This window comes from Poecilia mexicana, unplaced genomic scaffold (genome assembly GCF_051168715.1).
Source record: "Poecilia mexicana isolate PSO_F unplaced genomic scaffold, ASM5116871v1 scaffold_17, whole genome shotgun sequence".
NCBI lineage: Eukaryota > Metazoa > Chordata > Actinopteri > Cyprinodontiformes > Poeciliidae > Poecilia > Poecilia mexicana.
The window spans coordinates 11,111,547-11,137,145 of record NW_028263386.1 but is presented as its reverse complement, the minus strand read 5'-3'; the positions used below and the strand labels follow the sequence as shown (position 1 = coordinate 11,137,145).

Genomic DNA, 25,599 nt, shown 5'->3' with positions numbered 1-25,599 from the left:
CGATTTTGTGAAGTGCACCAGTCCCTCCTGGAGCAAAAGTTGAGAGGGTGCTCTCAAACTTACAAGTCTCTCAGTGTTTCATCCAAATGTAACTATGGTCATTATAGCCAAACTGTCTCCATTTTTAAGTAGCATATATATATATATATATATATATATATATATATATATATATATATATATATATATATATATATATATATATATATATATATACATATATACACACAGAACAGATAAACAATTCATGGATGAACAAAACTTCTGGTAGTTCCACAATCATCTCCCTGATGTTTCTTCTTATTTTCTGATGATTAATTGTTGCCTTAAATTACATTCACAGATGTGCCTCCAATTTACTCAACTGTTGTGAAATATCCTTTTAGAAGATTACAGAGGTATTGCATCAACTGGGCTTCCCCCCACACCCCAAATTTTTAAAGGACGCTAACCTCAGTGCCAGTAAACTTCTGACTTTGAAGAAAAATAATTCTCTCTCTTGTTATCCTGGCATTCATTCAAATGATTTTAGTCATTCCAACTGAGCACTCACAAGTTAAAATTCAGCAGTCATGTTGAATATGAACTTGGGACCACTCAGAGACCTCCACTTAACAAGCTGGAATTTAGATTTTTAGAGCCATGCCATTTATTTTAGGATGTGCAACTCAGAAATTCTGACTTCTAAGGTAAAAGTCAAATGCAGCATCACTCCAGTACTTTCTGACTTTCATCTCATGTTAAAAAAAAACTTCTTTTAGGAAAGCTGTGAAAACCACAGCACACACTCATACCAAATTACAACCAAAAACCCATTTTTCTGCAAAATTTACAAAAACATTGTTTCAATGCCATCTTAAAACAAACCGAGTACGAGTCTGATACACCACCTGAAACTTTGATTGGATTAATTGTAGGATGTTAGATATGTGCAGTGGAGACAATAAGTTTACTTATACTGGACAAAAGACACAAAAACCTTTCTTTTTTTTCACACTACCTGAAGTTAAATCAGACCAGACGTTTCCTCTTTTAGGTCAGTTAGACTTACCAAAATGATTTCTATTTGATAAATGCCAGAATAATGAGAGAAAATATATCAGAAACTAATTTAATATTGTCATTTAACAAAATCAGAATTTACGTACAGAAAATGACTATCTCTTTAAACAATGAGGGAAGGCCCAGGCTTTGTTAACTTGTGGTGGGTTAAATAACACATTTCAGTAAATTGGAAGTTCACTCCTGAATATATTAAGGCGATGCCAATATACTGCTTTCTTGTTTGACACAATGGAAAACCCACAAAAAAACAGCCAAGGAAGGAAGTCATGTAGGAAGAGCAGTAAAATTACAAGCTTTATTCCAAGAGAAACATAAAAAAACAGATTGAAATTTACAAATGTCGGCAGGAACCTTGATTTTATGGAAAAATGTCATAGAACTAAACTGTTTGACCATAATGACAATTGTTAAATCTGGATGAATTATGGGGGTGGCAGCATGATGCTGTGGGGCTGTTTTGGTGCAGGAGGAACTGCTGCACTTCATAAAATCAATGTAAAATCAATGCCATCACGGGAAACAAACATTACGTGAAAATATTCACAAACATTTCAAGACAACAGCCAGGAAGTTGAAGCTAGGGCACAAATGAGTTGTAATTGGTAATTCTAATTGAACAAAAACAACAGGAGTTTGATCTGAATTAACTTCAGATAGTGAGAAAAAAAAAAGTGTATTTGTCTTTTTATTTTGTGTATGTAAACTTCTGGTTTCAACTGTAGCTGGAAAGAAGGCCCCAGTGTGTATAAACTGTACCATGCTTCACCAAGATCAGTAACCAACGTATTTAGCAAAAAATGTATTTGTGGCCTCAGCTTGAGAATCAAACAGCTGTATCACACCTCTGGTGGTTAAAGTGTTTGAATCCATCTTCAGATGCATTCTTTGCTCTTCAACTGCTAATAGCCAACAAGATCTTCAGGCCTGGAGGCGTTTCTAAAACTTTACTGTACCTATGGCTTTTTTGTACGTTGAATGTTGAAAATGCTATATCTTATATAGAATGCATTATGTCATATCAAACCTACTTTTTCTATACAATTAATAAATCTGATGGTAAAGATTGTATGTTGGTGTGCTTCCTGATTCTAATGCTAGTTTTTACATCTGGGCTGAAGTGAATAGGAATAATTTTTATTTTATTTTATTTTTTTGTACAATAATAATAGAGTTTGCTTTATTATATGTTGCTGTACAGTCATTCTGTAGCTGATCAGTTGGTTATACAAAGTTTTGACTCAGTAGGGCTGAATATAAATCCATGACGTATTTGTGTTTTTTACGTACTTTCAATTGCACAACTCTGCACTACTTTTATTTATTCGTCTTTAAAGAAATCCCAGCAAAATACACTGTTTGTGGTCATAACAGCACAAACAACAAAAAGCATTAGGGCAGTAACAAAAGTGTCTTACAAGAGTAGGCTTCTTAATGAAAGGTTTTTACAAAGAAAAGTAATCAAATTAAATAGAAGCTAAAGAAAAAACTCTAAAATGAAAAAAAAAACTAATAATTTATTTTAACTTACAGTGTAAAACCAATGTACTGAGGTTGTGATGTGAGAAAAAAGTTGCATCAGGAAACAGACTACTGATCCCAGTACTAGAAGCAGGGTTCATACAAATTTCAATCATTGTTTGTTCCAATTACATTCTTGACAATACAGTGAAAAAAACATTTACTTAGTTGAGTAAAGTTAAAGTAAAGTTCACTATTATTTAACAATAATGGAATAGGTTTCAAACTTTACTTTTTTTTATTAGATTAACTTAGCTAAAAAGCTAAGAGCATGTTTGGTTTTCTGTCATATATACATTATAATTAAGGTAACAAGTTCCTGGAGTAAGTCTTGCAAAATTTTAAACAATACATCCTTATGTTAAAATAAACTAAAGACTTTGATTCTGACAAGTCACTGAAAACTGCATATTTGCTCCATCTTAGCACTGAAGAATCAATACTACCTTGCTACACCATGTGCGTACCCAAGCAGCATACATTTAAAAACAGCATTAAAATAACATGCCAACAAATCTTATCTAATGTTACATTCTCATTAATTATTTCCTATTTACTGTTCATCACAGTTGTGCATGAAGTGTAAAACTGCATCAGCTTGTGACAAGTCTGTCACTAGTTGTCTTATTTATTAGTTTTTTATGCTAACACTTAAATCTATCTATCATTTTCTGGGTATTTCGGGACTAAGAGATCCTAAATCTCTCACTCTTTTTCCCGTTTCTCCTTAAAAACATTCTCAACATCTAAGCAAGATTTTTTAAGATGCAAAAATATAAAATAAATGGAGCTAGATTAAAAAAAGTAGGAGTACAAAGTACAATTTTTAATCCCCCGTGTTTTGAGATAAAGTTTCTACGTCAGTGAACAGAGTTGTGGGATAAAGTTGCACCGTTTCTTACATGGTTCCAAGTTTTATTGACTTTTCTTTTTTGTGTTACATTCAAGTGTTGGTGAGTTACCCCTATCCCGTTTGCAGATTCTCCTTTCTTGAGTGGATGTATAACATCTTCAGTAATAAAATGCCTAAAGATAAAATGTGAAGCTCACATATTTTAAAATATATGGTGGTTGCGTGAAGAATCACTGAATTGGGGTGGGCGGCTGCTGAGGTGTGCAGTTTTTGAGGCGGGAACAAGTGGCAAGGCGATTTCCCTCCCAGTAGCCGGCGTCCTGGCCGTCATGACAGCGACACTTGGTGCAGGAGTCCACCCACACAGGCTCTCCTGCAGCTATCACTTGACTGCGGGATGCATCAGTATAACAGTTGGGACCTATACAAAGAAGCAAAACGCGTGGAAATTGAAAGATTTAAACTTAGTGTTGGACCTAACATTTTCTATTGTACAAAGATTTGTATTTGTAAAAAGGTTGCCCTAATTAAAAAAAAAAAAAAAAGTTTTCATCTGCCCCTTGTGCTCAGAGGCAGAACAGATAGGTGCCTCAAGGACACCACTTTGTATGCCACACTTTTCAGATTTTCATTGGTTAAAAAAAAAAAAAAAAAACATGTACCATTTTCATTCCACCTCACAATCATTGAGTTGGTCTACGATAAATAATCTTAACAAAATACATTGAGGTTTATGCTTCTAACTTAAGAATCTGTAAAAAAAAAAAAAAAAAAAAAAAAAAAAACGTTTGCCGTTTGTGGTTTTTACTAATCCAACATACCCTCCTTGCATTCCGGGCAGCATTTCCCAGGCTGGTACACAGGATTGACACAGGGTGGAGGGGCACAGTCTGCCACGAGGCAGCGGGCGATGCCGTCACTGTCACAGGTGCACTGCTCACATTCAGATGGCTGGAACACACAGGCTGATGCTGTACTTGAAACATTTCACAATGTCCTCCTGAGGTACAGACATAAACCCTATCTCATGGTGTTACGAAAGGGGGCGCCATTTACCTCTTCTCTGCTGCATATTCGTTACATACCAAGTACAGACATGTTTTCTTTCAAGCCTAAGAGATCCCTTGGACTTCATTTAGTTACACCACAGATAAGATACAACACCATTTTTAACACTGAGATCGACAGGTTTAAACTTCCTTTTTCATTTCTATCTTTTTTGTGGCAGATATAGCTAGGGCAAAGTTTGTTTTGCATCTGGTTAAACAAAATTATAATTTTAAAATATAGTGTTGCATATTTATAACAAGCTCGAATCTGTTTTATTTATCAAAGTTGTATTTCTGCTTTATTATGGAGACAGTGCAGTAACAGGGTGGAGGTGGAGTCAGGCTTTAATATGCATAAGTTTTTTCATGGTTAGCAATTTAACAGAGGAATGGGGAATGTATTAATGAGCTGCAATTCTTTTTTTTTTAAATATTTCACTTTCAAGCTTCCCCCACACTCTTTGCCCTCATCGTAATCTCCACCTATTTACACATAATAATTAATCAGCCAGGTTGTAACCTTCTGTAATCAGAAGAGCAAACAAAATTGAAAACTTTCCCTCAGTTCAAAAAATGCTTCAAAACAGAACCTTCACTGTATTCGGCTTATAAATGCATCACTCATTACTCATTTTAATTTCCATTAAAAAAAGAAAACTAAATGAAATGAAAACTAAAAAAGCTAAAAAAAAATAATAATCTTTAGATGTAAAGAAACTATGTTATTCCCTTTGGGATTTTTTTCCCTCAGGGAAATTGTAATTAATTGACAATGTTTTTATTCAACTACACATTGATGACCTATTCTCTTTTGTATGCCATAGTTTTATTATAGTAAATCAGAATAATAATTAAAAAAATCCCAATAAAGAAAGCAAGTCAGACCTCAGAGAAAGCGACAAATTGGCCAAGAAAAATCGGTGCATCTCCATTAAGATTCCATTATGCCTTTTGCTTTAAGTGTGAACCCCCGATCACCTGCTCTTTCTTCACTGCAAAACCTTTTGAAATCTCCTCTGCTCGATATGACTTTATATTATTTGTTTATTGGCAATTGAGATACCAAAAATAAAACTTTGGAGTAGTCTTGAAGCCTGGAAGCCCATTTCCGCCGCAAGTTATAATTATGAGATACTCACTATCTCATAATTATTAGATAGCGAAGTCATAATTTTGAGATACAAGGAGTTTTTTTGTTTCACCAGAGTGGAGGAAACGGGCTTCCATAACTACCATGGATGAGTCGTGCCTTACCTGGAAATTTTCTCCGAGCTCGTACACCACCCCCCGGTACTCACAGCCGATCTTCTCGCACCTGGGACAGCAGTCGGTGGGGTAGTGACTCACATGGATGCAGGCGGCCGGCAGGGACGTGCATTCGGTGCGGGCGCACACGGAGCCCCCACTGGTGCACTCGCACTGGGTGCAGTGATCGGAGTCCAGGAAATACCACTCTCCCACGTAGTAAATGCTGCCGTTGGCCTCGCAGGTGCTCTCCTGTTGTCCTGTGAAGCCCAAAGCGGCCTGTGTGCAGAGCAGAAGAGCCCAGAGCGCCGTGCGCTGCTGCATGGAGAGCCGCTCCATGCAAACCTGTGCCATTATGATTCAGGACACCTCTCTCTTCTCCAAAATGGAAACTTGGGTGAAGAAAAAAAAAAAAAAATCAAACCTACTCAAGTGGGCTTTGATAGGAAAAATCACCCAAATTAGTTTACATTACTTCACATGTTTAATAAACCCGTGCATCTTCCATCTGTGCTCCAGGGTTTCTGCAAAATGTCCGGAAGAAGTGAAGAGTTGGGGAAGTTTCGTAGCAAGTCCCTCCCCTTCTTCAATTCGGTAAAACCAAACTTTTATCAGACTGCTGGTCCCTCGATGCCCTTTAGAAATGTAAAGTGTTTTTAACGCTTAGGGGAAGGGTTATTTTCAACTTAACGTCCAAAAATGTACATTTATAAGACGTAGTGTGTTTTAGACGTAAAAAGAGAAGCCGGGAAATCATGCTTGATCTAACAACATGCGATACCTCTCCCTAGCAACCGGAATGTTTTCCCTGGATACCATTCTCTTGTTAGCTACAGAAGACGAACTGAGGTAAGCGTTTGTTTTCTTAGACCGACAAGATAAAGAATATTTACTCTGCTGTTTCACATAGACACTTCTCCTTGTCTTTTTTATGACTATTTTGATATTTGCTTTATGAACCGTTAGGTTCTGTTAAAAGAAAAAAAGCTGGGTTTAAAACAAGAGATCAATGAGCTGCTTGAACAAATGCTGACTTACTTTACTTGTAATTGTAACATTTTCAGTCTGGCTCCTTACAATATGGATGATTAACTGTTTTTTTTTTCTTTTTTTGAAATCCTAAGAAACTGTAAAGCTTAAACTTCAACAATATATTTTTTAATAATGTTGTTAGTACTGGCCAACCAAACAGAGCAGTAATGCATTATTTCTTTCTATTTTACTGTAGCTACATCCTAAAGAGTGAAAGTGTATTACAAGTTGCAATAAAGGATTTGTTGCTGAAAATGTCATGAACACCTTAAAAACAATGCAATTAGATATACAGTGCAGACAGTCAAAAATAAGAGGCTGTCAAAAAAGTAACTGGTTGCTGAATTACCTAGTTTGATCCATGCTTTTGATGTGATACTTTAATTAACATAGTTACTGATACCACTCTGGTAAGTGACTTATGTAGCCTTTTATCGAGAAATACACCAATGATTATGGTGGAGGATATGTGAAGCTGCAGGCTGCAATAAGGAAACCTATTTGACATTTTAAATAAAAATTTGCAAAAAAAAAAAGATAGTTATTTCTATATTTTCAGCAGGATACTAACCCAAAACCTATGGCCAGCTGGAGAGACAAATTGTGAAAAGAAATGAAACTTCATCTGAGTTTCCAAACAAAAATCTTACAGAAAACCTGTGGTGTGAGACGAAGAGATAACAAAAAGGACCCATCATTTTGTATTAAATTGTGCAAATAAAATGCAAAATATTCATTTCTCTGTATGGTTTAACACTGTGAAATGTTATAGAAGAACACTAAGTGCTGTGTTGTCGGCAAAGGGTGATGTGCTAAATATATGTAAACAGCAGGGCTGCTAATTAGCGTGATCTTGTTAAAAAGAGCAATTTGTTGGAGAACATTTTCACTCTTGAAGAAAGAAATTACTCACAGCTCCAATTTAATAAAAACCCTAGAGTGCGAGGTTTCTTTACTGTCATAGAAAGTGTACAATTATGTTACATTTAGTTTATGCTGTTTGTAACATTTCTTCACTTTTGGGGGGCTGCTCAACATTTTCAAGTTACCTCATGTTCTGCGCGCTGCAGTGATTTTTGCATTCCTTTGTGCTCAGTCCGCCCCACACATGCATTCACCTGATGAAAACCAGCTCTGGTGTCCTGGACAGTCTCTGTGGAGCCTCATCACTGAACATGTCTCAGAGTCAGAGCTGCTGAAGATCCATGCAGCTTTGGGTGACCCTCTAGTCGACATGTACACAGAGGTTCACTCAGAGGTTAGTTATGAAGGCTCCATGTCTTTTGTGTGACCGTTGATTCATGCATGGCTGACTTTAAGATGAAGGACCTGCTTTTCTCAGTCCGAGAAGAAATGACTTCATTGCTTGTAGCTTTTGTAGGAATCCTGAGTCTATTTTTAGCAGATTTCCACCAGAATGAAGCCACAACAATTGCAAGAATTTCCTTTTTAGCCCTGGCAAATAAAAAGTTGCACAGCTAAGCATTCCTAGAAAAGAAATCCAGTCCTAGACTGTATAAGGAAGTAGTTTGGCTTCATTCCTGACTTGCACTGCCATGAAGCCATAACAGAAGTAGAAGTGAATTGACTCTTTGTGCTTCAAAGCAGTGAAAATGCAAGCCAGATAGATATTGATATTTATTCAGGATTAGCTAAACTCTCAGTCCAAAGCCCTGTTTGCTTTCATACAAGCCAGACTTGAGGTACTAATTCTCATGAAACAGGCTAGTACAAAGTCAAGACAGAAATAAAAAAAACAAAATTTAGTTTTGAAAAGAAAAAAAAACACTAGTAAAACTGAATGAAAAATAGTTCAAAAGCCTAGGAAGAAATTGTTCATAAATGTCTTAATCAAAAAGTATTAAGCATGAGAATTAGAAGCATTTATCTAAAAGAACATATATGCATGCACATCTTGCCTCTGTCAAAATCTCAAGAAAAATTAATTTCAACGTTTTGCTATTCGTGACAAAATCATCAAGGACTGTTAACCTGGGAAATGGATTGTGACACGTTGGCCCGTTCTCAGGTTAAATAGATTTTCTTTCACAATTCTCTTGTAATTATCTTCATCCATCCTCCCATAATTCCTGACAAACTTCCTGTTCCTGCTTCTGAAGAGAAGCATCCTCACAACATGATGATGCCTCCACTATCTTTCATCACGCTCAGCGTTGCAACTTGTTGGTTTTCCATCGTGTTTTGATCTCCTCTGATCTGAGCGCCTTCTTCCACATATTTGCATCTTGAAAACTTCAAATGGAACTTCTTGTAGCTTTAGTTTAAAGTAACATTTTTACTACTCTTCTATGAAGGGCAGATTTGTGCAGTTCATAATGTAGTAGCTGCTTTGTCAACAGATTCTCCCTTCTGAACTGTGCCTCAGCTGCCCCACCTGAGTTACTTGCGTTTTATTTGCTATGTCTTTGATTAATGCTCTCCTTTCCTGAACCTGTCAGTTTAGGTCTCTCTTCTCCTCATGGAGCAAACAACAACCTGCCTACTCTTAGATAAAGTTTTCCTCAGCTTTCAAACCAGATAATCTATTCTTGATTCCGACAACATATGAGTTTTTGAGGCACCTTTAAACACACATTAAAAGCACCTTTAATGTGTGTTTAAAGCCACATTAAACAACTTACAATTGTTCCATTTAAATTATTTAACATGTTAAAGGTATCACCACACAATGTATTTTCTAAACTCTGTATTCTTTACTTCACATTGAAATACATTTATTTTCAGATAAAAAAGGCATCAAATCCAAAATTATTATGAGCTACTACAATTTGCTCTCAGATTGCACACAAAGGTTGTTGTAATGTTTCAGTTTCAAACCTGTTATCAATATTGTGTCTATAATTAATAGATATTGTGACTTTAAGTACTAGAGAGATGGCAATCTGAAATGCATTGATAAAAATACACAAATTGTAAGTATTAAAACGTTGTTGCTGGAAGAGACAAAGGAACATTTTGGAAGTGAAACTCATTTTGAGGTCACCTTATATGAATATTGAAATATTAATATAAGAGACGGTCTCTCTTATTCTTATGCTCATATTCTACTTTTTATAAAGTATAACTTAGTTAAATTTTCAGATTTAATAAGGTCTTTTGCAGCTCATATTCTGTCTCCAGTGTTCATGCAGCTTCTTTCTCCCTTTGCTAGACAGTCAGCTGTGTAATGAATCCATGCCTCAGTGAAAAGTAAGGTGATACTACATCAGAAGGCTACTCCTTCATTCCTTAATAAATTTGTTCCTCCCTCTATCAATGTCCTCATTGTGTAAGATGGTTAGATATGAAGTCCATATTAAGCTTTCTTGATTTCCTTCCAGGGCAAGTTCTCACTGTGTACCCCTCAATCCTGAGCTGTCCAAAAACATGTCCTTTAAGATATATTTAACTTTCTTTATTTAACCATTTTTTCCTCAATGGCAAAATATATTTTTTGCAAAGGAGACCTAGCCAACACACAGAGAAGCACCACAGTTCACAAGCAAAAGATCCCACAGCGGAGTAGTAAATTATGCAAAATCATACCGAAAAACATCTACACACAATTAACCTGATTTCAGAGCTTTCACCATTTGAAATTATTTCAAAGACACAACACTTTGTAGATGATATTCCAAAATATGAAAGTTGTGTTTGCCAGTTCAGTTTTCTTAAATATTTTGAAACTGTCCATTGCAAAAAGAGTTCACTAAGATAATACTTAACTAATTTAGTACAAATAGTTTTATCAAGAGGAGCTTTGTGTGAAAACAACTGACTGGGTTAACATTCAAGTACAAATGAGAAGTATGCATGAGTGAAGAGTAGGTATTAATGAGTGAGAGAGCCAAAGTTACTTGATGAATGTAGTCCTTAAACACAAATTATCATCATTCAAAAGTTCTAAATGTTAAAAATTAGGCATTAATTCCAGTGCTTTGTCTTCTCAAAGTAGCAAAAAACATACATTTAATAAACTTTGCTTTCCTTCAATTTAAAACTGTTTTTAAGAAAAAAAATCAGAGTTGTTTGAACCTGCTTGAGATTTGTAACTTGTAAAAGATGATCAAGAGCTTTTGCAGGAGTAGGCATGGAAAGTAATTACAGTATCATCAGCATAGAAGTGAAAGTCTGAGTTTGAAATACCTTTTCCTAGGTGGTTTGTACAAGGTGAAATGATTATATGACTAAGAAACTATCCTTGTGGAATGCCCCTGGCCTTGCAGTAAGTCTGAAGTAGAACAATCTTCAACATTATTATTATATAGTCATATTTTAACTGCTGTTTTCCAAAAGTGCACCTTAAAGTGAACTTCACAATGAGCTGGGAAATGGAGCAAATACCCAAGAACAACCTGTCAGTAGCCAGCAGGTAACATAAACACCTAATCATTTGAAAACAGACAGAAAAAAAACAGTGTGTGCTTAAAAACAGTTGTGTGCAGCTGCAAGACGCAGTTCATACTGGTGTGTGAATGAGCAAGCACATACATGGAAGGCTCAGAAGTGACATGTTTAGTCGCCTTCAATGTATTCCTTTGAAGTGAAGTCTCTGAGTGCAGCACAGCAGCAATGACTGTCAGCAAGCGTTGAGGTGCTAATGGTATCCAGACTCCTCCGAGACAGAAACACTCACACACATTACAGAAACTGAGAGGTTGACTGGTCCTCTACCCAGAGGTCTGTTTTCAGATCAGTACAGGTCTGTTTTATACCACTACGCTACACCATATCTTAAAGAACATACAATTATTTACAGGGTAATATTTTATCCTAACATAATATAATGTAAGCTGAAACCATTTCTCAGTGTTTTTATAGAGCAAAAGTTTCTGGAGGATTCCAGAAGTTTTTGATAAGATGCTTTATTAAAGGTACAGACTCACTTATACATATTGACACAAACTCACCTCAGAAATAGACACCTTATATTTTTATTTTGAAAATAATTTTTTTTACAATAATTTACTTTTTTTATGCCTTCACTTGTGGTTTTGTTCTATATTATGATCAGTTTTATATTCAACAACCAAAGACACTTCGGAAGCAAATATTCAAATATGCTTTTGCATGTTATCCTTTAGCCGGCTCTACTGATTTTGCTTTTTACTCAGAAATAGAAATCTACATTCAAGTTGTCTGAGCTTGAGCTAATTTGCAAAGAAGAATGGACACAAATTGTGAATTTCCATAAATAAATTTCTTAAATTTATCAAGAAGGGTTAGTCACATTGCATGGTTGTGTAAATTATTGCCACGTTTTGGAATATCCTCCCGTTTTTTTTCCTTTTGTCCGCATAAAGAAAATCTGTCTGCAGAGCCACTGTGGCGATCAGATATGAAAAGCAAAATGTGGAGTTTTGTTGAGGATTATGTCTAACTCCCTTCATTGTGGTCACATCTGCAGGCAGAGATGTGGCACAAGAAGTGGCAGGAGACTCAGTGTTATGGGAGCCACCGACTACAGGGTTCCCGTCTTTCTGACCCGCCTGTTGTGAAAGAGTTGGTGAGAGCTGAGGCCAAGATGTTACTGGAGACACTCAAAGGAAGAGCCTGCAACAGTGAAATGTACTGGTAACTCTCAAAGTTTACTTTAACTCTACACTACATCATTAATGAATTAACAAAAATATTATTATTGTAGAAGCTCTTGGAACTGTAGTGGAATTTCGAAGATGTCAATAAAGGCAAATGTTGCATTCACTTTATGCCACATAATAAATACAGACTAAAACTTTAAAACTGTGCTCTTGTCTAAATTCTGTTTTGTTTTTTTGTTTTTATTCTTGGCTTTTCTGATCTGAAAAACAGTGTTGCGGCCCTTATCACCAGCTAAATGTTGAGGCAATCAGTTCACAATGCAGTGACTTACTATCTGTGCAATTTGTACACATACAAAGACTGCAATAAAGTGCTATAGTGTTCTCCTAAGGGAGTTAGAAAGGGCTTGGGAAAGCAGTGAAACAAAGATTTCAGGGATAGGAGGACACAGTTAGGTTCAGAAAATCCATAACAATAGCACAATTATAGGAGGAAGACATGCTTTCCATTCTAACAATAGCAGACACCATTTAAGAAGTTGGTGACTACAAAGATTTATGGCGGAACTCAGTCAGTGAAAAGAGCTCAGAGAGACTTCAACAGAGCTTGCTACCCATATATATTTTATATATTCAAAAGATATATGGCGTAGCATGCTCCCCATAGACAAACTCTCTTGAAGAACTGGAACCTATGTTATTTTTTTTCCAACAGCTACTCCGAGTACATCTTAAATGAGGAATGATTTTGTATAGGTTGTTTAATTTAAATTTGACAAACGTTGGAATATCTTGGTCACAAGAAGATGCACAAGAGTGTGTGAAAGTCTGCATAAATTTAGGTATCCTGGCAACCAGCTTTTTGCTGCTAAGAATGTTGCCCTGCAAGACCCCATGCTGGTTTTAGGGCTGGAGCTGTAACAAAAGAGCAACATAGTTGATCTCGGTTTTGCCTTCAAATTGTTCTCCAAATTTGCATCTCAAGTTTTAATTTGCTATTTATTTATATGACCTTTTTTTTTTTGTTCCTAAACATACCTGATGTGGAGCTCTATTCCATGTTGTTGTTTGATTTGTATTTTTTATCTTGATTTTACATAAATTGTCCATGGTTGTTCCACAACAGCATCATGTCTTACTTTCTGCAGTTTTGATCAAACCGGAGGATGCTTCGACCAGCAGTGATTTGAGTCATTTTCTATATATTCACACTGTTGGTCTGCTGTATAGATATGTGGTTATGTGATCAATAAATATAATATACCTGGAAAGGTCACTCCTAGATCGTTTGCTTTGATCTGGGGTCATAATTGCTCATGTGTCACAAGAGTCGACTGGCGAAGCAGGGATCAGAATCGCATTCATTAGAAAGAAGGTCTAAATGTTAACTCAGATAACTACATAGAGATGAGTGAAATCCAATGTCAGTTTTGAGCATTGTTATGATTGATTATCTCTATAACGGATTAAAACTATAGAGATAAATAAACTGATATTCATTAGCTAGGAGTAATTGACAGGGATTTATGTTGAAGAATCTAAGATACCTAAAACCTTTAATTCCACAGTGTCCCGTTAAAGGGAGCAGAAATTCAAATTAATGCCTGCTGTGCTTCCACACGACAAGTCCCTCACGTCCCGTCTCACATGAATGTGAATGGATTATAAAAAGTCTCCTTTAGTGTGAGACTTGTACCCTATTGTTCATGGCTGCATGGGAAAAGAGCCAAAGCAAGCACTGGTACCACACAGATGTTACCAGAACAAATGGTATTTCCCCTCTGAAGTTGGCGTCAGTGTAATTTGTCGACCTCGATGCGTGGCACTGAGTGTGGGTGTGCACATTTCAAGCCTTTGATCTTTCAATTAGGCTAAGTCTCAAGTGCATATCAACTGAATGGCTTTCAGGAGTAAACCCAGCACACTTCTAACTAATAACACTTTCACTCAACAAAGCCACTCGAGGAGCCCTCTGTTTGTCAATTTTCCCCAATTTAATAGGCTTTGTTGGCATGGGATGTAGGAAAATATTGCCAAAGCCTCGCAAATTCTTTCCCTTGAAATACATGTGTTCATGTTCATTACTTTTTAATTTGATTTGCTGTGCACTTTGGCCAAAAACACTTCCATAGCAACTGGTTTCAACATTAGATCCTGGGTAGTCAGTGCAACATTCTGCAGGTGATTTGAATCATTTTGTATGGCGGTGTATGGAGTGGAGGTGGACCCTCCTCCATTGGCTTCGTGTTGTGTGGTCCTGGTGCCCCAGCCATTCTCCCCTCATACTGTAGGACACACGCACACTCACACATACACTCGCGCGCGCACTCATGTGCACAAAGCTCAATGTAATTGTTTGAGCTGTATGAAAAGGCAAACTTTCCTCAAGAGTAAAGGCTAAAATTCATGAGGTTGCACAAAGCTGTCATCATTCCTGCAGCTGTATACACAAGAAAATGTTTTCTTTTCTCTAAAGAAAGCTTTCCATTTCCTATTTTCAAGCCTCATCACAGATTCTCAGCAGACTAAGCTAACACATCAATATGTTTGGATCACAACTATTGCACCGTAGCTCTGCCTGTGCTGCTGAATCTGAGCTTTCCCTCTTTGTTGCTTCTCCGGTCAAGGTTCATCCTCCCAGCCTGGTTTTTAAAGTGGATGACTATGTCTTTGTAGATTTTCAGTTACTCAATAGACTTTCTGGATGATACCGAACAGTATTCCATGATGTGTTAAAAGTATCGGTTATTATTTTCAACCTAACCCAGTGTTAAACTTCTCCATTTACCCCTCACAGGGTTGTCGCAGCACTAAAATTTTAAACTATATAACTATAGCTGTGAGTTATGACTACCTTCTGCTCTAATTGTCAGCTTCAGTCCGAGTCCACAATTTTTCAACGTGTTCATTTTCTTATTAGCTACATTAGACACTAATTACGAATCAGTTATCAAAGGTGTTCGCTGGTCATTTGTCTGCTGGAGGTTCCCTTGTGTGAATTTGTGCCCGCAGTGGGATGGACCCTTTGGTTGTAAGAACCATACTGGTGCTGTGGCTGAATAACTGTGTCTACAGTGCTGCTGTGAAAATGTGTGGGGAGATGAAAATGCCTGAGTTTGTGTCAATTTTGTTGCTAATTAGTATCTTTTACAAATCATTTTTTAATATTGATTGTTCTAATCTTATTTAGGTGCATCAAAGTAAAAGAGGATGAATACAAACAAGTCCATACTTTTCAAATTGTTTTGAAAAATACTTTTAAGCACAATAATGTATAGCATTTTACTTTCTGCTTACATTTATGCACCACTTCATGTTTTTTGCTTTGCATGAAATCCCGATAAAGCACTTTAAATTGTGTGACTGTAATGTGACATATTGTGATTAATGTGTGCAAATACTTTTTTTTAGGGTATTGTCTAGGTCTCCTGAAATACACTTAGATTGTGTTGAATGTCAAATTTTCCTCAGACTGTTTTTCACAACATTCACTAATGTGACCGGTCTTACTTTTGTTGCTCCTACTTTTGTTGTAACAGAGACAGTGAGGAGCTCCTGCTTCAATACAAACCTGAGACTCTAAGCTATGTGCTCGGTCACCAGGAGATTGTTTATGGCAGATCCTCCAACCTCCAAACTGCTGATAACTTCAACAGGTTTGGACACCGGTTGAGACTAGACAGCAGCTAAAGAAGAACGTAGCTGACTGCTTTTCTCTCTCTTCTAACAGGCCTAGCTTTTGTTCTCCTGTCATGTCCAGCGCTGAGAGTGAGATTGAAGCAGTTAAAGATATGCTGAATGTCACTGAGATTCACAGAGTGATCACTCCACTCAGGTAAACTCCAGCTACTATTGCTTTTATGATTTATTTGTCTGCCTCAAGGGCTTTAAATACGTTGCTCAGTTGCTCTCTTTGAATTTTATAATAACATTCTTGATTTTATCTTAAAGGCCAAAATAAAAATAACTCAAGTGGAAATGTATCAAATTGTTATTGATCTGCAGAATATTGTGCGCCTTGCAAGATAAAAGCTATGAAGCATTTTAACTAAATAGTTCTAAATCCAAAAGTGTTTTTTTGAATGGAAGATTTAATTTCTCTTTCTCCAGAGTTGGCTGAAAACAGAGGTCCTCCATTTCAAATATTTTACAGGCCAAGTTAAAAGAAAGTATGAACTGTGGAGGAGTTTAAACTGAGATATGAATGAAATATAAGGCTGAGGATAGTCCAGGAAAGTGAAATGTGTAGGACCCTCACTTCACAAAACTCCACAGTTCAGGGTAATTTCCTCCGTACCATTGCTGTATTCTGGAGTAAACTTCTTCTAACTGGGTAATTGGTTTCTGTACTGGTAGATTTGCCGGAAACAGAAGGTGGGGGCCTCAGAAAAGCAATCTGCCTTCTAGAGTAACAAACGATCCTTCATTTCCTCTCTCTGATTCTGTTTTCTTACTTGCTCTTTCATTGGTTTGCAATTTTTTTTTCTACCTGATCTCACTCTGATCCTTTGAGTGCACTCCTTTTCAGCAATTTCCCCCTTTAAAATCTCTACAAACTTTATCTGTGGCCTCTGTCACCAGGCTGCCCTTTCTCCATGCTCCATCCCTCTTTTCCTCACTTCATCCCTTTCTTTGAGCCCCCCAGGGCACTCAAGCTACCTTTTAGCTCCTCCTTTCCTCGCTCTTTTCTTCCCTTCCTTTTCTCTCTCTCTCTCTCTCTCTCTCTTTCTTTCTCTCTCTCTCTCTGTCTTTCTCTCACTCCCTTTTTATTTCTCTCCCATTTCCTGACCAGACCAGAACAAAAGGCTTCATTGTCAGAAAATGAAACCCAGGCCGGACTTCTTTTTTTTTTTTTTTTTTTTTTTAATTTAAAAGAAGTAAATGAAGTCTGCTGTGATAATCTAACCAGAGAAGCAGAAAGAGTGGAGTGATGTTGGAAGGGAAAAATAAAGCAAAGTGCTGTTTCCTGAGTTAATTTGAAAAAGTGCAGAGGATAAACTCTGAGCAGTTTTACTGGTGTATGCTGTTTTTTACTCTGTGATAGTAATGCACCATTTATGTTGTGATGTGTCTGTTTAGATGTGTCCTCTTGGCGGAATGTGAAGCATTAACTAAAATGACAAAACATTTCAAGGTAAGACTAGCGAATGACTAACCACTAAACACATCTTCCTGAAGCACACTGGTCAATAATGTCATTACATATTTGGGGAAAAAGTAAGGAAAGCATATCACTTTCTTACTGATATGAAAACAAATCATAAAATAAACCATGTAAGGATTCTGTTTCTCTACCTAAAAACCCTTTTGAACCTTTTCATCTGTCATGTTGACATTCCCCTTGAACTCTTTCACATCTTGTCACATTACAATGTCACATTACAGTATCAGAAATTTAAAGTTTTCCCATTTTTCTTTGAAAAAGCTCACACTTTTAATGGTGCAAACTCTTAATTTCATTTACTGCATGTCTAAAAATTTGACTTGGCCGACATCTAAGGATGCTTCGATCTAAATCAACCTACACCCCAGTTTTAACTATTTTTGCAGCCTCTATCAGAATTACCCTGTAAACATCTCCATCCGTCTCTCCAACCGCTCTGACCCGCTCTGTCAATTATTCTCCCACCTGAGCTGTGGATCTCTGCAGCTCCTCCAGAGTAATCATGGTTTTCTTGGCTTCCTTTCTGCTTAAAGCTCTCCTTTCTGAGCTCACCAGTAATGATGAACGACTATTTTTTGTTGGATTTGAATGGGGCTGTGATCTTCCCATTTCGAGATGATTGAAAGTGCTCTGTTCAATGTTCAAAGTTTGGCCAATATATGCATAATCTGACTTTGCTTTATAAAGCACACTCTTGGATTTTATTCAATACATATGTTGCTTTGGAGTCGGTTTGACTGAATTTTGTTTAGAGGTGTAACAGTGAAGGAGGCTGAAAACAACTCCACACCATTCATTTTCATGAGTCACTTGTCTTCCATTTCACAAATCTGTCCTTCTTTGTGTTAGTCTATCACATGAATTTGTGGTTGGAACTCAAAGGCTTTCATCTGTCTGCCCACCAACTGTTGCAATGTTAAGAAATACTGGTTTATTTTCCAACCACTCAAATGGTGAACAGGCACAAGAAGGCAGAATAAAGCACACACAATGCGGAGAACATGTGCATTTGTGTCTACAATCTGGCTACAATATCTTGCACGAGAAAAACAGAGTGAGGTTTCCCAGATGTAGGAAGTCTCTGTGGGCCAGATGTTCAACTCATCCCCCCCCACCCCACCCCACCCCACACACACTAATGTTTATTTGTTACTATATAGTGGAATATTTTTTGGAAACAGTTGGAAACAGGTACCTATAAAATGTTTTTTTTTCTAGCTATCATAGCTGGAAGATTATGTTGGAAACATAAGTAAGCCAGCATGCCTGGAAACCCCATCAAGCCTTTCTTGTAAACAAACTGGAGCGAGGAGGGGATTTAAATTAGGCCACTTCACCCAAAGCAATGTTAACACAACTAGTGTTACACAAACTTTTTGGTAGTTCGTGAAAAATTTACTGTCAAGGTTTTTGTTTCAGTGATTGTTTAAACAACCTCCTCTTTTAATACAGCATCTACTTCCAACGCACCTTCAATCACGCCTTGTTGTGCAAGATAAGAACTGCCTCATTAACTCACCAAAACAAATGTTTTTGTTTGTTTGTTTGTTTGTTTGCTTGTTTTGACAGCAACATAAAATTCACTGATCTTATTCTCCAAGTAAAGTGGTTGCTCATACTGCTTATCAGCTTAAGACATTACTTACTCATCCTGAGCCGCTGAGACACAGCAATAAAACTTTTAACTTGATCTAGCTTGACAAAATCACACTTTTCCTTTGTGTTTGTCTAAAATCCACATAAAATACATTGAAGTTTGTAGTTGCAATATGACAAACCTGGCAAGGGGGCTAAAGCTTAACTCGCTGCTTACAAAACGATGGCAGTTTGGACTGAGATTTAAGGTGGAGCTATGGCCAACGTCACAAGTTAAGCAGGAAAACATTTTTGACATCATCATTGCAAACATTTGTTTGGAGTATTTCGATGGCCATTCTGCTCAAACGTGTTTCCATTTTGCAAAACTCAACAACATGACCAGCGTAGCTTCATTATTTCGAGTCTACAGTCAAAGAAATAAAGACGAAAACAGCCCAAAATATCCCTTCACGAATCTCATAAAGCACCTCCTTTTTGGGGTTTAATCTGATTGGTTAGGTAATATATTTTAAAATAGCTATTAAATAGAACTGCCTTAGGCTTTTAGGTTGACGTAGTTTGAACAGTCTTTTTTTTACTGCCGCATGCAGCAACCCATCCCAATATAGTTCTAAACAAAAGACTTATGACTCATTAACGTCTTGCAGAAGACAGGCTTTAAAAGAGGTGCTGCAACCAGCTAATATCCATCCACCTGAAGATGTGTTTGCTGAGCAGTAATCCAGTCAATTAAAAGAATTAAGTATCCCAAATATGGAAAAACATTTTGACTTTTTTTCTCTATTAGCATTGCAACTTTACATATTAAACCTCCAGATTGTTTACTAGTGAAATATATGAAAATATGCATTGATTTCTCAATGCACTTACACAAGTCCATCGTTTGTACCATTTCACTTAATTTATACTAAGCTTCCTATAAATCAGAGAGACTCACTTTGTCGAGGGGATTTGGAGAAGAGGACTACAGAGCTGCATTTGCATACAATCTGCTCCCATTCTGAGGATGCGGCTTAGACATCATTGTCACCTCTCAGACATGTCTGCTGTTTGCTAAAACGTGACTTTAATGCATTTCTGTTGCTCTAAACAGAATTCAGTTAACTTGATTTGGGTCAAGTGATATACGTGGCAACTGAAGGTCCTATTAAGCAGTGGGTGGTTATCAGTAGCTTTTGCATTTAACTTTAAAAGTGGTTTGAAAAGTAGCATCTAAAGGACAGCCCTACTCTGATGCTGCATTATAACACTACATTTAAATAGGAGTGAATGTTGCAATTCAATAAGCTATAACATTGTAATCTTCTGACAAACCATCTCAATACTTCAGGGTGACATGTAAAATTAGTTCAAAATTGACATATGTATTTAAATCCAGTCATTTTTGGAAATTATAACTGTTTCAAAAGTTTTTACCTAATCACAAAGGTGTTGGATAATAACAATCAGAACTCCACAGACTTCTTTTTCATGGGTCACAACAGACCCTTGAAAATCTGTCGTGACACAGAACCCCCCCTTTTTTTTTTGCAGCTTTCATTTTTAAACAGAAGTCAACCTCTGAAGCTCACATTTTTCAATGTGAGATTATGCCATTCCATTTCAAAATGATTATGTTTTAAGACTGTTCACACATTTGTATAAGGCGTGTCATTTAATGAAGAAGAGACTGAACCTACAGAAGTTGCAGTGCAATTGTTTCTTATTTATATGTTTTAAAAAGTCCAAAACTTACATAGCTCTTCCTAAAATATCAGCAAGTTTGGACCATGGCTAATGTGTTTCTCCTCTCTGCGGGCTCATGAAACCCATTTTCAGAGGTTTTATTCTTCCATGTGAAAAGCACCACATATAATTCATCTGAAAGGAAACACTTGGAGGTTTGGTTTTTAATCCCTCTGGGAGACTGTGATTTGTGCTTTAACATCCAGGTTCCCGACTTAGCTAGGTATGAGTGATTATGTTTATGCGTGTCTGTGTGAAATGTGGTACACTTTGTGGTTGCTATAAAAAAACTTATGATGTGTACTGGCACAAATAAAGACTTGCTTGAATGCCATATATCTGGGTTTTCCAACTTTTAGCACACAAACACAGAGAGCGGCATGGTTTTCATTTGCCATGGATTTATATGTTAGAGGCCAAATTATGATGGAACGCTGCTGCTCCATCGCTTAGCGGTCTCTCTAACACACACTTACATTCCTTTCACCTCTCTTTCTGTGTTATTTTTATCCCTTTTGCTCATTTCCCTTCCCCGTTCCAGAGTCTCGTCTTGGGAGTGTTTAGTACATTTACCTCTAATTTTTTCCAATGTGTCTTCCTTTTCTGCGCAAGTATTCTTGACACATAACAGTGGCGTGCATGAAAACTGCACCATCAACTGAAACTCACTCTTTTCTCTTGTGAATTGTGTGTTTTCCAGAAAAACATCAAATTGAAGTGTATAAGTCAGTGTGGCTTAAAAAAGCCTGAACCGTCGCTTACAGGTGAGATATATTTTTGGTATTTGCTGCCACCTGCTGACAAATTATTAATTAGCAAGAGTAACAAAAAAGTTCCTGAAAGAGGAAAACTCAGTCTTTAGAAATATGGAAAAGGTTGGAACTTGTTTTTTTATCATTTTCCCAGCTCGGATAAATATGTGAAAATTTCTTAATGAATGTAATGGGTTTTCTGAACTCTACAGTTGAGTTGCTATACCATATGATAGCTAGTGCTACCCTCTTTGGGTGAAATGACCGGTATCTTACACGACCAACCCAATTTTAAGTCAGCTCCACGGTGTGTGATATTATTAAAAGATATCACTGTTTTGGTTTTAGCTTTGTTTGAAATCATTTGCTTGCAAACTGAGCTCTTACGTTTTGAAAGTTATTTATTTTTAATATTTTATAGTGCTACTTTTGTAGCACTTTAAAAAAAAAAAGTTTTTAAGGCACACTCAGTTTGTTAATACATTCTCATGTCGGAGCTTTTCTGACCTGAGATCTGTTGTATCTACATTTGTGTAGAGCTGAAAGAACTCAGAGCAGCCATCCAAACAGACTTGAAGCTCCTACCTTCATCTTCTGGAGCCTCAACCTCTGCTCCTGTTTCAAGTAAGAAGAAAGGTTTCAGGTTTGTGTGTTATGGTATTTCTCAAAGTACCTACTTACTTTCTATATTTTCATCTTTATGTTTTCATTTTTCCTTTTACACATGAGCACAATGATGTTATTGAGTTGCAACTTAGCATAATATGTAAATAATAATGTGTTTCCCATTTCCACCTCAGATTTCCAGCTGAATCTGGCTCTTGTACTCACTTAGCTCCTTCTCCTAAATCAGGCTCGAGACTAGATCTGCTTCCACTGTGGCAGCCCAAACCCAGGCCACCAAGTCATAATCCCCCTGCCAGGACCTCATCAGTGTGGACTCTTGGTTTGCATCGCTCTACATCGGCATCTCATGAATCAGTTAAAGATACCAGCAGCAATAGGATGGACACTAACTTGAAAGTGACTAAAAGCCAAGAGAACTTTAGTTTTTCCAGAAAGCCAGACTTTACCGACCCTCTCTGCAGGACTTGTTCAAGACTTCACATAAGCTCTGAGAGAGACTCAGCCTCCCACCCATCATCACAATGCTGGGCTCGCAGACCGAACACAGATTCTGATTGGTCACCACACAGGGAGAGAAAAATCAGTGCTCTTTGTTCAAGAAATATCAACTTCACCCCCTCGCCTCCTCCTCCTTTGGGTGAGCCATGTGACGCAGGCAGCAGGAGCAGTACTCCCACTGACCATTCTGTGTCTGTGAATGGTAAAATAAAACCAGATGACAGGGATAACAATTGTAGCAGTGGGAGAAACTTGGTGTTAGCTGTACTGCAGAAAGATAAGTCTGAATAGACCAGTGGAATCTCCCACATATCTGGAAGTTTTGATCAATGTGGCAGCAAGAAAAACAAGTCGGGGAGAAATAGAAATAGTTGCCTAAGAGAAAATACCAACAATCAAAGAAGTCAAGATAGCGTCAGCATCGTAGATGACTCGTTGCATTATCAAAAAAAACAGTGAGATGTGTCCTCAACCACAGCAGAGAAAAAAACTTTAATTCACCAGAAAAACCACAACCAAGAAAACTTGAGGGACACCGATTCTAAATATGTTTTCACAGCCACTCCTGCAATGTTGACATATTTCACTAGTCTTTCAAATCTTCACTAATAGAGATGTCTCAGATTAAATTAAGATTAAACATCACAGATTTGCTAAAATATTTTTGAGGGAGAGGACTTAACTTTGTGTGTGTTTTTGTGACATAAAGCTGCAAGTCCTATGCTACCTAAAATAAAGTCCTGATGAGAGATAATCTTAAAAATAAGCTTTTAATTTGTGGGTTGTTCTTTTTACAATTCAGGCTGAACAAAATATATATATATATTTTTTTTGTTATATGGCTAAGTCATCCTGTTTTCACCTTGCTGAGCAATGTATATAATACACACAATAAACCAATTTGTGTTACTGTTGACTCACCTAGACTTTTGAGTGATAAAGTGTACTCATCTTGTTATGTTTCTTTAAAAAAAACAGCATTTTTGGTTGATGACATGTGGTAAAGTTTTTTTTTTTTTAATCACAAATATTGATCCTTATTATCACACTATTGTCAAAACAAGTAACAATAATCTCTATTTATAAAAATGTTCTTCTGACCCAAACAGTTAAATCGTTAATACAACTGGCATTTTTTCAGTCTTATTTTTGGGGGTTACTTAATGTCCTAAACAGTTTGAAATTTAGTCACCTTAATTTTAAAAAGTTACCCAAATTTTAAATACAAAGTGTTAAACTATGGATTCTTGATTTTGAGCACTTGTTTATTGATTATTCTGTTTTTATGTTATTTAAGAAAAGTGCTAATGAGATTGGTTGAGAAATTTATGGGATATTAAGGTGGGACAGAACCTCAAGCTCCATGATGAAGAACAACAACATGTGTTTGATTTCTAAATGTCTTCTTTCTGTGTTAATTTATTAGTTTTGTAATGATTTTATTTATTTTTCTCTTATTTATTTTATTCTTTGAAATCTCATAATTTGCACATACTATGTTTTTGTCTACCTGATTAGTTTTTTATATATACTAATTAAATCAGATGGTATGTTTTAAAAATGTTTTTCACCAAACACTTTTTTACTCTTGAATACGATTTTTTACGACTCTACGAGCCTCTATGCGTATTTTACGGCAACATTTCTATTACCGGTACATTAAAGACAGTGCTCCACCATGTGGTCAAAAGATGGAACTGCACTAGTTTTGACTCTTTTTTTTTTTCCCAATGCACAAAAAGTCAGCAAGGTAGATTCAAACTGAAACATGTAATCAATAAAATGAGTAAAAGGTCAACATTCAATCTTTAAACCAGTCAACAATCAACATTTTTATTTACTGACAATTGTGGACCATTTCAAAGTTTAGTGAATAACTAAATTAGGAAAACTATGTATCAACTTAATTTGTTCTCTTCATTTTATGAGGAAATTTGACAGCTGCTGTTTAGCATTCACATGAAAAAATAACAACCTAAAGCCATATGCACTCATATGCATATGGCTTTGAAGATGCTGAGCTGCACCCTTCAAAAAAAGTTGTTTTTACAAGAGCTAAACCAGTTCTAAGAGTACATTATGAAGGGACCTGCAGTAGGACAATTAAAGTAGATAAATTCACATCTTACTAGCTGGCTTTGCTATAGATTTTTGCACAATTTCAGAGGAAACGGCTAAAAAATTTTTAAAGGTGTGGATGTCATATATTTGAAGCATGTTGATTTCAGCTCTTGAAGATACTCAAGATGTGTTGTTTTAGGCTGGAAAAGTGAAAAGGCGTTACATAGTTTCCTGAAATGTCCTGATATGGACTAATATAGTCCAAACCAGCCCTTTGCCCTATGCTATTTGCTTCATACTGAGAAACGATTTCTTCTTGGAGACTTGGACTGGGTTGAGGTTTTAAATTTTACCCAATTTCTAAAGTTTGCTCATGACATATGTAATGCGACAGTTAAACGCTATGAATCTTACTGGAAATTGGCTGCTCTGTAAACAAACATCCTCCACTGCAAAGACAGAAGGGCTGATAAACACACTTTTAATGATAATTGAGTATTTGGAAGGAAGCATGGCCAACAAAGACTGAATAACTTTGTTCGCTTCCTCTGCTGTCATAGACTACAATCCTAAAACAGCACAGAAAATTGATGTCATCGTTCACAACCTGTCTTTCTCTTCACTGATTGGCCCAGTAAAAGATCTACTCGAGACAATCCAAGTCAAAGACAGAAAGCCCAGACTGTGCTGGAAGTTATATATATATATATATATATATATATATATATATATATATATATATATATATATATATATATATATATATATATATATATATATATATATATATATATATATATATATATAATTTTTATTTTTATATATATATATATATATATATATATATATATATATATATATATATATATAT

At 36.5% G+C, this 25,599-nt stretch overlaps 2 protein-coding genes across 2 annotated transcripts; one reads left to right on the top strand and one right to left on the bottom strand.

Moving 5' to 3' along the window:
• Positions 1-1,332: 1,332 nt before the first annotated feature.
• Positions 1,333-6,261, bottom strand: LOC106905886 (von Willebrand factor C domain-containing protein 2-like). The gene is made up of 3 exons (XM_014970929.2): positions 5,740-6,261; positions 4,258-4,387; positions 1,333-3,857 (listed from the first exon to the last, which is right to left on the bottom strand). The coding sequence occupies exons 1-3, from the start codon at positions 6,082-6,084 to the stop codon at positions 3,667-3,669; spliced, it is 666 nt and encodes a 221-aa protein (XP_014826415.1). The 5' UTR covers positions 6,085-6,261; the 3' UTR covers positions 1,333-3,666.
• Positions 6,262-6,345: 84 nt separating this feature from the next.
• ccdc24 (coiled-coil domain containing 24) lies at positions 6,346-24,364 on the top strand. The gene is given in 9 exon segments (XM_088014662.1): positions 6,346-6,589; positions 7,808-8,020; positions 12,170-12,336; positions 15,848-15,958; positions 16,033-16,137; positions 17,382-17,436; positions 21,491-21,554; positions 22,080-22,185; positions 22,343-24,364. Coding segments are annotated over 9 exon segments (1,692 nt in total). The 5' UTR covers positions 6,346-6,502; the 3' UTR covers positions 23,127-24,364.
• The last annotated feature ends 1,235 nt before the right edge of the window (positions 24,365-25,599 follow it).

What these genes read in the sequence shown, in the direction of transcription:
- LOC106905886 (XM_014970929.2), bottom strand. Translation starts at nt 6,084, where the DNA reads ATGGCACAGGTTTGCATGGAGCGGCTCTCCATGCAGCAGCGCACGGCG. An exon ending in AGCTCGGAGAAAATTTCCAG is followed by an intron (nt 4,388 to 5,739) that starts GTAAGGCACGAC and finishes TGTGTGTTCCAG; the next exon opens with CCATCTGAATGTGAGCAGTG. An exon ending in CTGCCCGGAATGCAAGGAGG is followed by an intron (nt 3,858 to 4,257) that starts GTATGTTGGATT and finishes TTCTTTGTATAG; the next exon opens with GTCCCAACTGTTATACTGAT.